This window comes from Geospiza fortis, unplaced genomic scaffold, assembly GCF_000277835.1.
Source record: "Geospiza fortis unplaced genomic scaffold, GeoFor_1.0 scaffold44, whole genome shotgun sequence".
Lineage (NCBI taxonomy): Eukaryota > Metazoa > Chordata > Aves > Passeriformes > Thraupidae > Geospiza > Geospiza fortis.
The window spans coordinates 2073812-2091334 of NW_005054404.1; the positions used below are offsets into that span (position 1 = coordinate 2073812).

The window sequence follows — 17523 nt, forward strand, 5'->3', positions numbered from 1 at the left end:
AAATAGGAATGAAAGTTGTGAGTTGCTTGTCTTTTGTGAGTGCTGTAACATAAAGCTTTCTGTGACTGAAGAAGTACAGCCATGCATATGTGCAGCATCATGCACCACAACACCACTGCCACAGGCATATCTGACTCTAACAACACTGTTCTTCCCACCCTGCTTTTTATCCATTATACCCTCACAAGCATATTCATTTTGTTTGAATTACCCGGGGATCCAAGCGAAGTCTCACTCACCAAAATGTGAACCAACTTCCTCTGAGCTTTACTATGATATGCTTGCCCACATTCTGGTCTGGCACATCAAGTAAATGAAATGAGCACATTCAAATCAAAGGCAATCACACCACTTCTGAGTCTAGGGACAAGACTGTACTTTAGCAAACTTGACCTGTTCAACTAGGCAACAAAGTTAAGAAATACAGCCTCACAGGAATGCAAATGAGTGGTAGAAAGATTCTTGGACTAGCAATTTAAAATCTGAAAGGAGACAGCCCTTTTGTGTCAGAGATAAACAATATCTCTGTGAAACACTGCCAAAGTTACTAGCAACTTATTTCGATACTAAACTTTAAAAGAAGATTTTCCAGAATTAACAAAATCAAAGCTGTTTGCAATCAAAGTTCATTGCAACTGCTACTCTGATGTTGAAGACAATGCTAGCTCTGGTCTAGCCTACCTCCTTGCTCTCAAAGAGTGGCACTACAGTGGAGTGTGTATGCAGCCTAGTTTGGATGTGAAGGAGCAACTGGAGAAGATGGATAAGGTGGGAGTGACATGTACAGAACCCAGCACAACTCTGTACTCTCCCACAGGAAGCCTGGGGAGGGATTGATACTGGCTAGGCTAGGAGACATATGGACAATTGCAAAGCAAAGTAGCTGGGAAGAAGACTGGAGAGAGATTCCTCAAAAACTGGCAAACTTCATTTATACTGACATAAAAATTCAGTTGCAGCCACAGTAATGGATTCTAGGCTCTAAAATACAGCCTGGTATATATAAAGGCCATGCTAAACAGCTTGGAGTTCAAGTGATCAAATTTGGAAGATGAGGAACTTTCAGGAAAAGAAAATAAAGAACAATCAGTTACACAGAGAAAGTATTTACACCTGAATGTGATATTCATCAATGAATGCAAAATTCTTCACTTCATCAGTGGTCTTCAAAAGATCACAGACATTCCTGTTTAAGACTAACATCTGGTGTCTGACACGGAAAATTCTCAGGAAACTGTGGCTTCATACATTTAGTGTAACTTCCATTGAAACTGAGTAAAAATACTCAGAACCAAAATAATTAAACTCTGTAACACTGATGCCCAACATAAAGACAATTATCTTAGTCTGTGATGCAGGAAATTGTAATATTAAATGAATGCAACATATTTCCAAAAAATATAACATGTTGACAGATGCATCTATTACAGAGAGAAAAGTCTATCTGGCGTCTCATATGCAAATTAGTATCTCTTGTTTCATACTGAAATAAGATGGGAAGGTAACATTTTAACATGTAGGAAAATAAATTGACTATTATTATTTTACTATTTTCAGTATGAACACTTTGTTGGAGAATAGAAACAACCATGTACTTAGTAAGGCAATACATTCCTTCTGAAGCAAAAGGAAATAAGATAACAACATTTCCAATACTTAATACTTATAGGGAAGGGGGGATTGAGTGACATGGAGATTATCTATGAAATCCAGGTAGGCTATTAAATTATCAGTATGTAACAACCAAAATTTAGATAAAAAGGAGAATCAAGTTTTTCATGGGTTCCCCAAAACCACCAGCCATTTGCCCCCACATAGACAAAATCAAACCACAAAATTGCAACATATTAATGATAAGCATATTATACAACACTAATGGACTATCACATCAGTGTTACAAAGAAAATTGATTCATACAGTAGTCTTGTCCCTATGGTTTATGTACTGCAAACAAAATATTTCCATAAGCAATGTTAAAAATCCATGTACATAAGAATCTACTATTAAAGGCACTAACAACAGAAACAGAAGTTTTACATCAATAATAACATCAAGACTAATTAGTATGTTTGTGTCATGAGTAGAATTCTTCAGGAGGGCTGGGGGGAGGAGAAGGGAGGTTGTGGAAAAATCCTCCAAACACTAAACGAAAGATAGCGACTATTCTGTGTCTGACCCAAAGCCTTTGAAGCTAGCAGGAAGTCTCCAATTAAAATGCACAAGACTCTTTTTAGGGGCCCTTTTTATGATTTAGTACATTTCCTCAGATTAAATCTACAGTACATGCAGATGGGTTTGTTTAGATATTTTCAACTAGGAAGTACATTTTAAAAATAAATGAAGAAAAAGATCACAAACATACATTTAGGATTATCAGATGAGAGAGAAACCTTTCTATTTTTCAAAATTAAGAAATACAGATATGACTGTTCCTCTATAGATGTAGATGTATTTAATCAAAAATTCTACCTGATTCAGAACTTAGATCTTTCCTATCCTGCCACAAAGTTCAAAAGTACAAGCAGTACTAATTTTGAAATTTCCTTAGTAAATAAGTGTATTTAGTAGAACAATGTCTCATGCATTCCTTCAGCAAGAATGATGGCTTGTATCCATGTACTGAGTTATTCTGGGACACCTGGTGCTCCAATTAATTACCCACTGTTAATTAAAGCCTCAAAGCTAGCAGCCTTCCATAAACTGCGTTTCACATACCATTGGTGTGAAAAACATTTTCAATGTAAATCTAAAAAGAAGAACAAAACTAGTATTGTGACTACACCCTTGCTGGCTCTTTGTTTACCAATGACAGAGAGGCTGTGAACTGATAGACTAATCTCAGGCCATCACCTGCATAATTTCAAAAGAACATGAATCTGACAAATGCTATGGTGATAATGTGCTTGAAACACAGTTTTGAAAGAAATGAAATTAATACATATTTAGCCCTATAACTTTGTCATTCTTCCTGTCTGTCCTGAGCAGTGACACCTTTCTCATGTCCTTGTTGCCCAAGGACTTCCTTAGCCCAGAGACTGAGTGAATTCAAGGAGAAGTTTGGGAGGTGAAACAGAAATGGTCTTCCCACATGTGAATAAGTCAAAGTCTTGTTTGATAAATCACAGAAAACCCTTTCATATTACTGCTAGTACTTTGGTTGGTTCCCTCATCCCAAGTTTATTTAAGCCATATAGGTAAAGTGCCAAAGACACCAAATGCACTCAACCCCAGAACTTCTAAGTGTACTATATCTTTATGCATCTGTTAAAAAGATCTGCACCAGATGCCACACAGCACTAATGTCAACCCTCCAAAATCATGTTAAGCCGAGTTGTCCTCATCAGGCAGCTTAGATTTTAAACGACCAAACTCACACTGTGTACCCAGTTGCTCAGTTAAATCCTGGCATGTCTCCCTATGGCTTTTCATAAGCTGCCTGAGATCCTATTTCTAAAGCCTTTGAATTCCTTTTAAATTCCAAACAAGACAAAGTTGGTTCCTGTACATGAAGCAATCCAAAACAAGCTTGCCAGAACTTAAATTAAGGGAAAAAGAAAAAAAAAGCAAAAAAAAAAGAACCTACTAATGACTTACATTTCTGGCCTACAAATTTTTTTAACACATTTAGAAACTGGGGCCAGCTTTTCAGTAATCTTGAGATGTGGCCCCAAAAAACCTCTGAGGATCATAATACATTCAGTATTTGCTGCGCAGAATCCTCTTTGCAGACAAGCATCTGCATGATTCAAACACAACATGATTTGAGCAATGTGTGGAAATAGAAGACTTAATAGGAAAAGGTGGCATTCTTCTCAAGGACCATAGATTAAAGATCAGTGTAAAAGAAGGGAATATTATGCTCCTACCATTACATGAAGATTGCATCTGGAGGCAAAAAATACAGGTGGTATTTATGATCTGTGAATGCTTGTTCTGCAAGTCAGAAGCACATGCTCAATCCAATCTCTGATCATAATGTATACTGGTACTCTATTCTACACTCTAAGTAAAATACCATAGTTAATTTCTGTTTCAACCCAGCTCCCCAAATCAGACTGTTCCTGAATTTGGAAACACACAGAATTTATTCTTTAGAAAAAATAATAAGTATTTTGACTTAAGGCAAGATGACATATCACTGCTTGTAAGCACAGTTCCATTATGCTGGAATTCTGTCATTCTCAAGTGTTTAAAACACATTTCTTCCTTATGTGCTATACACCAAAGACTTACTGGAAGAAAAGCTAGATGAGATGCTACAGTAAGTTAGTCAACATCTGTTAGCAAAGGCAACAAAACCAACTGTGGTTATGATGAAGGTTTTTGCAGGTGGACCAACATGTTCTTTTCTTAAGGAAACAGCCCAGATTATAAACATAATTTTGTAATAAAAACATTAATTCATATTAACTTATTTATCCTGTCTATCTTCACCTATCTGAACTACTCTAAATCTCTGTTAGCAACAAGTTGAAGATAACAGTTAAGACTTTGCCAGTGCTCAGTTCAGTTTTCAGCTTGTAATGAAGATCATTATTAGGATTAGCTTCCAATTTATAACTTCAGTGTCCTGGAGCACAACACTGATGAATCAAGTTTCCTGTACGCTGCAGGAATATATGCTGTGTGCAACAGTTCAAAATGCCATCACAGCTGCAAATGTGAGTTTAAAATATGAGCTCTATGACATGTTTTTCTAATTTTACTAATGTCTGCCAAATATATTTGTGACAGACAATGCACAGCCTGGTACAAAAAGTGCACGAGAACTAGGAGAAAATCTACAAAATACAGGATCTGTTCTTCAATAGTTGTAAATAGTACCAACAATATAAAGCCTAGTCAAAGTTGCATGGTAACATTTATTACAATTTTTACAGATACAGGAGTTAGCAGTTCTCATTGGTTTTACCTCTCCTCGGCAGGTAAGAAGGGTTTAACTTCTATTTTTAGAGTCGTGGTCTAATGTTTTGGTTGAAACTATACTTGCATATGGGGATACTGGAGATTAGTTCAGGTCTGAGGATTAGAAGCCTTATGGGAATTATATGGAGGGCTATGAGAAGGTGTTCTCATGTGGAGGAGTTTTGGATTGACGTGATGTGGGATGGGATGGGACAGTGCCTCGTTGTGTATTGTAAAAATCCAATTTTTGTATTACTGTATTGTAAAAATCCAATTTTTACAATAGTATTTATTACCTGTTGGTAACAATGGTGCTAGCTGCAACAATATTCAAATTGATAAAAAATATTTCAGCAGACATACACAAAGAATTGTTTACTAGCTGCTTCTTGTAATGCTTTTATAAAAAGTCTTGTGTCATGGGGCTGGTGACTGTTGCCAACACCCCCTGCAACTTGATAAATCTGATCTGCTTATTATCAATACAGCCATATTGAAATCTAAATCACAGGAACTCCCAGTAAACTGCCACCTGCTAAACACTTAGCACAATTTCATTGTACTTGACTGGAATATATGCAAACTCTTTTTAAACAGAAAAGTATGCTTAACTTACTCTGAAAAAGTTTGGGAAACAGCAATGGAACATAAAAACTCAGTGAGCAGAAGCAATTAAAAAAATATCTTGACTACATGACCACTATGTAAAACTAATATTCAGCATTCCACAATGAATTAAAAGCAGATTGCCTTTTATCAATGAAAACAAACCTATTCTGAAAATGAAAACAGCCACAGGATGTTTTCCTTCAAATATTTTGAAACTCAAGTTAATGAAAAGGTAAACAATGTGGTCTGTATTTCATGAGACTACAGAATATTGCTAAGGATAGAAAACCAATTTTTTTATTATATGTTTAATGACTAACTGTGGAAAAATACGAAATGAAATATTGGAGAATTAACTTTTGTTTAAGCACAGAAGAGATGCCTTCTTTGGCTGGGGATATGTTATGGTCAACCAAAAGCAACCAGTGAGGTTATGATATATACTGTACCTATTCTCCTACTGCAAAGAGCTTAAAACCCTCTACAGATTATAAAAAGGATCAGCATCTATTCATCAGCTTGATTTGAAATATAAGTTCCGTCCACTAAAAACTGTGAAATTAACAGACTTCCATTCCCTGGAAAAACTGGGCCACCAGCAGAAAGTAACAGAAAAAACAACAGACTAAAACTTCGAAACAACTCCATGCATATACATTTTCAAGAATTAAAGCTAACTTAAAGCCTATTTTAATACTTTTATTAAATATGAGAAACAGTCCATCAGTCATGAGTGATATATAAATACATAATGAATATATAAAATATATATAATATATAAAAATAATGAATATATAAAAATATATAGAAAATAAGATTAATTAAATTCCTTCAGCATTCTTTTCAATAAAATTGCCACCTTGGAAAATAAAATTCCAACTGTGAACCTACAAATTCCTTTAAAAAATAGCATCAATAATTTCATTTTGGTGCTCCTTCACTTTATGAAATCAGCATAAACCTGATGAATTTGAAATCTTGGCAGAAGAATCTCATACAGTTAAATGACAAAATGTCACTCAATTTAGCATCCCTCTTCAAGAACAAAATCCCTCTCCATGTGTCCTCACACATTCAAAATCTTTGTGTCTGCCCCAATTCTAATATCACAGTAAGCAGTTTCTGACTGCCTCATCTTCACAGTGGAAAATCCTGGTCAAATAAATTTAAAAGAAGAATGCTTTTTAGCTTCATGCCAGGGTATCTGTGACCTTTTCCTTACTCTCTTCTATCATTAAGAGAAGGAAAAACAGTTAGGATGCTTCTACCCAAACACTCCTCCAGAAATACCGAATTCCTGTGATATTTTCCTATTAACTTGATTTTGCTGACATAAAACACTGAAAAACTTGTTGCACACTATGCTAATAACTGAACTACATCACACGACTGTAATATGTAACAGCACATTTAAATCACAAACTAATGATGCCATCACAGGAGTAAATTACTCAAGTCTACATTAAAACTTACCCTGTGTACAACAAACATTTCAAGTGTCAGCCTTCCTCAGTGACCACCCATCGGAATTAAGGATAAAGTGAAAAAACCCATAAAACTTCATGCACTGACATTTTTAAACTCAGAATTGCTTTCTTGCATCAAAAATGTAAAATGCTATTTGAAAGAGGACTGCTCTTGGCCTCAGCTGCTTATTTCAATGAGTGTCTTCGCACTTCTGTGTCTTCATTTAATCTCTTAAGACATCTTTAGTTAGGCTGTTAATATTTGATACTGGCTTCAAGAGAAACATTAAATGGAAATGAATGAGCCACAGGGGTGTTAGAATTCCACCTTTATTTCAAGTTAATGTTTGTCCTGTTTTGTTTACACATGGAAACTTCTCTCTGCATTTAAAAGTGCCTTTTCCCAACTGAAAGCTTACTTAGATTATTTATACTAACTGAAAATGAATTTATACTAATTGAATTTATACTATATCACGTATATATACTATATAAACAAAACAAATCTACTTATAAAGACTAAGAAATCACTACTACGCTTACTGGTATTCTGTTCTAATTACTATGGACTAGCCCACCCGACTAATGACAAATCATACTGCATAGCTATTCATTGTTCTGTAGATACGTCCCAGAGGATAAACCTCCTCAGAAAAGGAATATCTACAATGAAGATACAACACAACAAACAAGACACATTGTGTGAAATCCATGTACTTGTACCCACACATGGACCTTTACACACTGAGAGAAGCAGGGGAAGAAAAACAAAAACCAGCAAGTCTTACCTTTTTGCAGACACTTTCAAAATTAACTTCTGTCCTAAGAGCAAGTCTGGTAACTTCATCTGGTTTTATTTCCTGTAGATGAAAGATAAGTTTATTGTTCTTATGATCAGACTATATGAAGTCTTTCTAAGTTCACCTTCCTTATAAACATTCTAATCATGGCACCTCCCTAATCTCTTAAAGGAAGAAAACCAGTTCATTATGTGGAGAATTTTTTGGTGTGTATGTAAACACCATATTTATACTGACTGACCTTTTCAAAACACTACCTTATACCTAATCTGACTGTAATATACTAGTGCTGAAGGCAAGAGGGATTCTTCAACAGCAAAGTATGTAGGATGGGTTGTTTTATTCGCAGAAATATTGCCCATATTGTTGTGCTACAAATAAACTTTGGAAGGCCTTAAATTCCCAACTTACCTTCTGATGAAGTTACATCTTACCAATGTACATGAATATATAAGTTAAAGACAATGAAAATGAAGCTGAGATAAAAAAAAACCCTATTTTTTTTCTAAAGAGACTGACTGAACATGCAGTTTGCATTCCTGGACTTAGGCATTTGCATTGACAGCTGAAATAAGAGGAATGAAAATCCTGGACAAGTGGATTTTGTTAAAAGCTGAATATTTTACCAAACATGCCCCCATGACAGATTTCTTGCTATTTTAAGACACATGCTTTATGTAGGTTGTATTACAAAATGCTCTATTAACCTCATCAAATGAATTAATTGAACATTATTTTCCTCCTACAGCAGTGTAACAAAAAGACATGTTACACACCAGTTGTTTCCCAGATAGCCATTTTAAAAGTAGTTCAACTATTGTTATGCCAGACTCAATGTCCACACATTTTGAAAAGTTAAAATTCTCTACAAAGTAATTTAGTTCTTCTGATAGCTTTCATGTTCAACAACTATACTGTATTTGTTAATTTCTTTCTTTCCCTGCTTAAGCATTCTTGAAACCTATTCCAATACCTTCATTTTAACTCCACTGTTAGGTTCCATATTCTATCCCTTTTCTGTTGTAAATCTGGAGCACTTCCTTACACATGATTTCAGGAAAAACCAAGTAGCTTACCTTCTTATGAAAGGTCATACCTTGCATCTCAAAACCTTATGTTTTTCTTCTTTGTATAGATAAGATACTTTACAGACACTTGCAATTTATCTATTTAATTATCATGAATTGTGTATGACTTAAAACTCTAAGCAATTACCTACTAACGGGAAAAAAGTAATAGAAGTCAGTTAAATTAACAACCACAACAAAATCTCTTTTTGTGAATGTCAGAAGAGTTTCCTGACAATGAGATCTAGAACTCTGCAAAATCATCTCCCAAAGGTACTAGTGGAAGCCCAATCACTTAAAGGACAGGATCCACACTGGAAAAACACTAGTGGATATAGGAAACAATCTTCTACTGGCAGATGAACAGTTGGATGACCTAATAGAGATGGAAAAGACCTATGATTCAGTTTTCCATGACTTTCCAAAGTGTTTCACAGATGGTAAAAGTAGGACACATTGGTTAAGTGACATGTTTACTGTCACACAGGAGGTTAGGAGTTACGAATGAAGCTCTGTAACTCAATATTATTCATTAAATCAAGCTGTTGGTTTATAAAAAAAGAACAAAAACACACAAAAAAAAGATAATTCCTATGATCTTCATCCCAAATAAAACTGCCTATTTCCTGTCTTCTTAGGATTTAAATGCTGCAACAGGGTTCAGGACAGAGGCAGACAAACGTTAATGATCCCTCCATAAGGATGTCAGAAGTTAAATTTTGATATGACAATATTGCAGAATTCCCAAGACATTGCAGAATCATGAATAATACTGGAGAATTAATTACACTTTGGAATGTGAAGTCATTAAAGCCACACTAAAATGCCTAGGATACAAAATGAGGCCAAGAACCTTCTGTTCAGGCTTAAATCCCCAACTTTATAAATCATCTCCTTCAGTTCTCCTAGACTTAAGGCAAACTAAGCATTTTTGACTTAAACATTCTTCCACAGAAGAATATTGTTTGGTTTTGTAAACATAGCCACACAAGTCAAGTTACTGTAATAAGCACATGTTTATTCTGTCTCTGTTAATGGTCAGCAGCAGACAATAAAACAGAAAAAAGAGAGAGTGGTATTTTTCTCAGTACAGTTTTCTCAACTTGGCGATGCACCTTCCTCACAAGGAAAATCTTAGTGTTGAATATCTGTAATGGAACCATCTTTACAATTGTGCTAAGGGATGTTATAAATGAATGCCCCCTCCAGTATCTCTGAGTCCAGTCCAGGGATTCCTCCTGCCCTGATGCTGCAGCCCAGCTCAATGCATCCACAGATCTGGAGGTGTCTGTCCCAGGTCCACAGATGTAGCACTTGCTTTCTTATTGACAGGTTCAACCAGCAGTGAAGCTCAGCTTTGCAGTATGTAGCCCTCTCAGGACCACATGAACTTCAGTAGAGCCAGCCAAGACCTCTTCCTTCTTTTCTGATCAGGACTGAAGTTCACTACTGAGAGCATGCCACCTCCCACCCCCTCGAAATGCACAAACACATGAGGACTTGTTGATCCCTCAGTATCAGCACAGCATATCCTTCTGTCCATCTAAGAGCCCTTAGCCTGGGCCATAGTTCTTGTGTCCCTCTCATGGGTGTCCCATTTGCTGGCGGATGGCAAGTCACCAGCAAGTCACCAGGTACATGCACACACTCACCTTACAGGCACCAGCAAGGGCCCTCTGGCCACCTGACACCCCTTCCCAGATCACAGAACCGTAGAAACACAGAATGGTTAGAAGGGGCCTTAAAGATCCCCTAGCTCCAACCCCCACCGTGGGCACCCTTCCACTACACAAGGTTGCTCAGGGCCCCGCCCAACCTGGCCTTGAACATTCCCAGGGATGGGGCATCCACAGCTTTGGGTAACATGTGCCAGCGCCTCACCACCCTCACAGTAAGGAATTTATTAATATCCAATCCTAACCCATCTCAGTTTAAACCTATTACCCCATGTCCTATCACTACCTGCCTTTGTAAAAGTCCCTCTCCTACACACTGCTATCCCAATTTGAGGTTTGCTACTGAACTGCACATGCTAAAGAGACACACACGTGGGGTCAAAGCACATGAATACTAGACAGTCAGCCTGTCCCATCAGCAGTAGCACAGGCACAGGCTGTGACCAGCAGCCCAGTCCAGATATGCCAAGAGCCTCACTCACCCCAGCATGACTCATCCCAGTCTCACCTGCAGATGCAGGTAGGACACACACTGCCTGTCCTCCATGACAGTATCTACGCTGCTACTGCCCCTGTGCCTGGAGCTGAGACCCCCACCCACTGCTGCTGACACCACAGGTTTGGGGCACCTACACTCCTGCCCTGACTCCTGCTGCTTGCCCCATACCCTCAGCAGCTGGCACTTAGTCCTTACAGCACTTGCAGGCAGGGGACAAAAGTGAAATTATAAACAGATAAGAAAAGAAAAAAAATGTCAAGATGACACTGGGAAGAGGTGGCAAAGGCGTGGCAGCAGTAGGACCAGCCTGACTCAATTTCTCCAACAGTGTTGGGACTGATGCTCCTCCAGTCATTCACTGCCCAGGCAGCTGCTCCAGTGGGGAGTGGAGCACTGTCAGGAGAACTGACCTGTCAGCCACTTGGATCCTGGATGCTGGGAGATGACCAGGCCTTGGCCTGATATTAAGATAAATAAACAGGATGTGAAAAACTACTGGACACAAGAAAACTGCTGGATGTGACAGACAATGCAAGAAGCTGCAGAGTGGCTGTACAGACCATCGTAGCTGAGTTACACAAAAACCAGACAAGCTCCATGGAAAGGTGGAATATAGGGCAGACTTCAGGGGTGGACAACTGGCAAGGTACTAAGGTAACTGAACTATTAATAGCACATGAAGCCAACATTGCATACAAAGTTACAGTGAAACACCAAATTTGCGGAAAAAGTAACTATGGGTGGGCAAAGGCTGGTCAGGGCTAGGAAAAGTGAGTGTTTGGGCATAGGAAGGGGGTAGTTGTGGGGCAGGAAATCATCTCTGAACAGAGTATGGAGGCAGCGAGCTCACCCCAGTACTTACAGAAACTTAGAATGGCAATGCTGGGAGATTTTTTTTAAATAAACCATAACTGTCTTACACAGAAAGACAAGACTGTTGAAAAGAAGCATGTCAAGTGTAAATGGTATGTGAAAATATGACTTCATACTTATATTGGTTGTGGCTGCTCAAATGACACTTTATCCAAGTGATACTGATTAAGATAGAGGTTCAAACATAAAAGGCATGGAAATGTAATTTATTGAATACAGACAGCAAAAGCAAAAAAACTTGCTGTCAAACGAGGCTTCAACACATCTCAGAAATGCAAGATTTTTCATAAAAAATGGATTCCCAGCTATGCTGTCTCAGGCAGTTTTAGATAACTCAGGAAAAAACCCCAGCCTGCCAGTGGCCTGTGGAAGCAATTTAAGAGTCCTCAGACTACTAAAAAGACACAATTTCAATTTTGTTTTGACTAGTATTTTTTGTTTACCTGTATCATAAAATCCATTACTTCTCATCATTATTTTTTCACATTTTCTTAGCTGTGCAAGTTTTAAACCCTTCCATATGAAAAGACAATTTTCATCATAAAATGCTGAAACTTCTACAAAAAATAAGTAGTATAATCAAGGTATATAGAAATACAACACCCTTACCAAAAGTCATATTTCTGGTGAAATCTCAGCTATAGTTTGCTACCCATTTAATACACTTTCAGCTTTTAAAACATAACCATAATCTTTACTCTTAAACCTGTGTTTGAGACTACTTCCTCACAAAGTTTCTTATATTTTTCCAGAGCATTCAGTCTGATTTTGCTACTTTCTGTCATTTTTCTAGGTTGCTTAGTGAGGAGAAAGGTATAAAAGAAGAAATTCCAGAACACTTTTTAGCCTTTTTTTTCACCTACAATTTAAGCCCTGCATGTTCTCTCTTCATAACCAATTTGCTCCTCTAAGCCTTTAGAAGTTCAGTATTTTAGTTATTCAGAACAAAAGTAGTCTTAGACTTATGGGTAAGTATTACCATTGTGAAAATACACAAAAATGGGATATCTTCAAAGTAGTGAAATAAATCAGCAATGTCTCATCTGAAAGCTTATCCAGCTTCCAAAAAGAAACTAAATCCATTATAAAAGCAGAATTTTTTTTTTAAGTTAGGAAGGCATGTTTTCCAGAAATGCAGTGCTGTAGCTGACCATTATCAAACTGATTATGAAGAAAAAGAATACCTTCTTCCCCTAGCAGTTTATAAATCCAAATCCCTTGTCAGTAGCTGTGACCTAAATACACACACAAGAATTTCCATTGTAAGTCACATTAGTGGACCACCACACCAAAGTAAAAGGCACTCTGCCTATATAAAAAAATAAATAAATCCCAAACCTAGATCTCCCGAAGTCCCCATTTTACTAGATGTACAACCAAGATGAAAAGTATTACCAGAATAAGAATTTAGATAAAATTAATAAACAGAATAAAAAAAAATGATTAGTAAGTAAAATATGACATAGTCTAGTTAAGTGTGGCTTAAGCTTGTAAGCAAGTTTATTAAACAAATCAGTGCTACATTGACTTACCTGCTTTATTATAAAATCCCTATATTTCTATGTACTTTTTTCATAAAGCTAAGCATTTTCAAGTAGATGCTTGACTTACTGCCAGTGTTTATAAACTATTAGTAAAACACCTCTCAATCTCTCTTCTGAGTAATTAGATATCCTGAACTTCATCTACAGAATAAAAGTTCAAAGATATGTAAGGTCTCTAAGCATCTTTTGTATTTGCTCTCATTTTTTAACTTTAAACAGGAATAAAATGGGAGGCAATATCTTTCTTGGTAATATCGCACAGAAGAAGAGAAGTCTGATCCTAGACAAAGAGTCTGTAGCCTTAGCCCTGGAAATTTCATCTTCCATTTGGCTTTAGTTTTTTCCTCAATGGAATCCAGGCAATCCAGGTCACTTTCATCTTTATCCATCACCTGTAAATGACATAAAATTCTTCCAGAGAGGCCTGCTGATTTGTCCCAAATTTCCCTAACTGTACTCTGATGATAGGTAAACTCAGAACACTGTACTTGCTACTTGGTTGCAACTGCACCTTCTACAGTAAAGCATTTTTCACCTGAGAACTCACTTTTAATGATTTCCTGCTTTGCTGACTGTGACAGTTCCCAGTAAAAATTTATCCTTCCAGCCAAATGACAACGTGAGAATGCCCAAATGGTGCAATTGCTCAATTTATTTTACTTGGTGCAAAGAAACAAATTGGATAATCATTAAGATGTTGCATTCATTGCATTTCTAAAGCAATTCTAAAAAGACCTACCATTGCCTCCTTTTGCAGCAGGCACATCTGTGGATGTGAAAGCACTACACATTTACCAGGAGTTTACTGCTGAGAAGGACTGAGGGTTTCACCAGTAACAGTCTCATGAGAGGTAGATTGATTTGACAGGAAGTCCAGGATGGTGCTGTTAGGGCCATCTGCATCATAGGTCTGAAGCTGACTGATGTCCAGAAAATTACGAAGACTGCCAAGTCACTTGTTAAGAATCACTATAATCCTTCATGAATCTTGTAAATAACTATGCATGTCCATGCTAAAAACTTTCCTGTTAGTTTTTTTTTAACTGTCATTGGGAAAAAACCTGCACTCACCCATGCTGAAAGCGTCAGCTGACTCGCTGGCCCATGCAGCTGAAATGGGGACTTGTTCTTGGAGTTCTTGGGTGAACTACACTTGGGGGTCAGGGCAGAGGATGTGCTGGGAAACTTCAGTACTTCAGCTGCCCTCTGTTACCACAATCCACTCATACCACATAGGGAAGGGCCTTGCTGTGCCTACTAAGACACAGTTAATGCTGGATTTAAATAAAATGCCATTAAACCCATTTATTTTTAATACCTGAGAAAGACAGAAACGTCTACAAAGTTCTTAGGAAAAGAAATAAAAGACAAGTTTTACCTAATTTACTCACAGTAAGGTAAAAGATCTCTCTGCCTCATTCAGTCTGACTTGCCATTCTTCTTGGCAAGACAACACTTAGGATTTTCAATGTTTGTGCACATTTATGCCAGAGCCTACACCTTTCAGATAGAAAAAATAAAATAATCTATTTTTGGGAGCTATATTCAGGATTTTTTTGGTGACTCACCACCATAAATTCTTGCTTTTCAAATTGCAGAAGAACACAAAATCTAAGTGGTGCTATCATGTAAATTTTCTTAAAAACACAGGACTCTACTGTCTGGTAAGAGACCATAAAGATAGTAACTAACCACTGTGGGGTGCATGTGTTTGGGAAGACCTTTTTATCTAATGCAAGGTAATATAGTGACAAAGTAAAGACTGTCTGTTGAGGCACAGAGGCACTCAAAATTAATATAAACAAAACAAATCAGCATTATTACTAATGTACTCTTTATTCTAAGAAAATTAGATGCCACATTACAATGCGGGTAGGAATGTCTTTCCAACTAACAATGCTCTGCATGTTGTGGAAGCTTCTCAAAGCTTTATCAAAGACATATATGTACTAGCAGATTTCAAATAGAAATCTAATAGTACTTGAATAAATACTATTTCAGAAGTCTGCATGTATTCAGAAACAATATATTCTTTTAATAAATAACTTACAGAAGTTAGCCTTTGCTAAAGCTTACAGTCAATGCAGCAAGTCTGATAAGTGTCCGAAAATATATGTATGTAGAAATGTAGCTTTCTGTGGAAGTCAAGTTTTACTATACATACCTGCGTCATAAAGGACAGACAACTATAGCAAAGCAAGAGCACAGTAAGAAAAATGATTCCATCAATTTTTTTAGATTTGTTTCACCAGGATAGCCAACACAGCTTCTGCCAGTGACCTGACTGGATGATTTGGTTCTGTATCACCTTATACTGAAAACAGAAGTTATATCCAGTAGAAATGAAGACATTCTCTCTCTAATTGAAGAGACAGGTTAAGTGAATTATAATTCAAAGACATTCCCCTGTATCACTCGGGTTCAAGATTATTATGATGGTCAAAATAATTATAGTGTTTTAATTAATAACTTCTCTAAGATCTGTATTGCAAAGAGGAAGAAAAGCATAAGAAGAAATGGTTCTACAGTTTCTAATTTTCCTGATGCATGCACCAAAGACATTTAATGTATTTTCAATGACTTCGCATGTTTTATCTACTGACTAAAATTTTCAAAAGTTGTATTGAATTTTATGTTGCTTTAACTGATCTTTGATTTTAATATAAGACATCTCAAAGTAAAAAAGTAATCTTTCTTGAAATCATTAATTTTCAACCTTGTTGGGTTAATAACGACTTGGGAGAGAAATATCACAAAACAGATTAAGAAAAAAATGGTTAAATTTAATTCATATTTTAAAATAACAAAACCAAAGACGTCACTAGAGGAAATTACCAGAATACAACTTCCCAAGAAAATCAGATTAGGAATCACCTGACTTTAGATGAACGAAGGACAATTGATTTTGATGCAAATTAACTATTCCTAACCAGTGGGAAAAAAAAAAAGAATACTCCAAAATCACAGTTAATCATTGGGAATTTAAGAATGTACTTCAAGAGGAACTTGTCTAGCGATTGTTCTTTTTGTAAACTATACTGGTGTCAGGTTTTTGCTGGCACCAGTTTTAAACATTACTAAATGTCTACAGTATTGCTGTCTCAGTTTAGATCCAAGTGAAATTCAGTGTCAACCTGTGAATTTTCATCTAATAAGTTTCACAGTACAAAATTGTATAGTTTTCTGGGTTTGTTGTTTTCTAGAAAATTAAAGTTACAAAAATACCCATCTAACCAATCGACACCACATTCTTATGAACATAGTTTTGCAAAAATGGTTACCTTTCTCTAGCTAAATACCTTCATTCTTCTGTGGTGCATAACCTCTTCTAAAAGCAGAACAAGCAGCTGAGGGAAAGACTACTTATTCATGCTTTAATAACAAAACAAAATGAGTAAAACAACTCCCCAAAAGAACAGTTAACATGGCTAATTGTTTGAGCTCTTGCAAAATACCCAAACTTTATTTGGCAAGTATAAGCCACTCTTTTCTGCCACGTTTATAAACTAATTTAATATTTCAAGAGGTATGCAAGTCAAATGCCAGCAATTACATCAGTCTACTGAGATGAACACTGTGAACTTGGCATTTTATTCTGTCAATTAGATTAAACGAATTGTTTCATTTTGGAGGTTCACATCTGATTCAGTAGTTACATTCAGAGAGCAGTCACTATTTTCACCACAGCGTACAGAAAGCAATTAGCAAGTCTGCAATCTTGTGACAATTTCAGAAGTAGAAGGTATCATGAAAGTAAACTACAATTACAAGCATATAAAAATGACAAAAAAGAGAAGTAAAACAAGCTTAGGAGCACAGCAGGCATGATGCCAAAAATTATCATTATTTGAATATTCCTTTTTCTTCAAACATGCCTTAGTTCTGAATGTCAGTGCTCCCTCGCACTGTAATGCAATCTGCATTTTCATGGTACTGACACACTTTGTTCCACAGTGCTTTCCTAACATTAAAATAACAACCACATGCGACTTGAGGGTTAACATATTTCCAAGCAGCCCTGCGCTGGCTGGAAGTGCCGAGGGTTTAGAGTTACTATCCACGGTATTCGGCACAGCTGCCAGCA

The 17523-nt window shown here is 36.7% G+C and overlaps 1 protein-coding gene across 1 annotated transcript in view; it reads right to left on the reverse strand.

Moving 5' to 3' along the window:
• Positions 1–17523, reverse strand: part of SRFBP1 (serum response factor binding protein 1) — a 47546-nt gene that overhangs the window by 16972 nt on the left and 13051 nt on the right. Inside the window, exon 3 of the mRNA XM_031061241.1 lies at positions 7769–7840. Coding sequence (XP_030917101.1) covers positions 7769–7840 — 72 coding nt within the window. The remainder of the gene's footprint in view (positions 1–7768; positions 7841–17523) is intronic.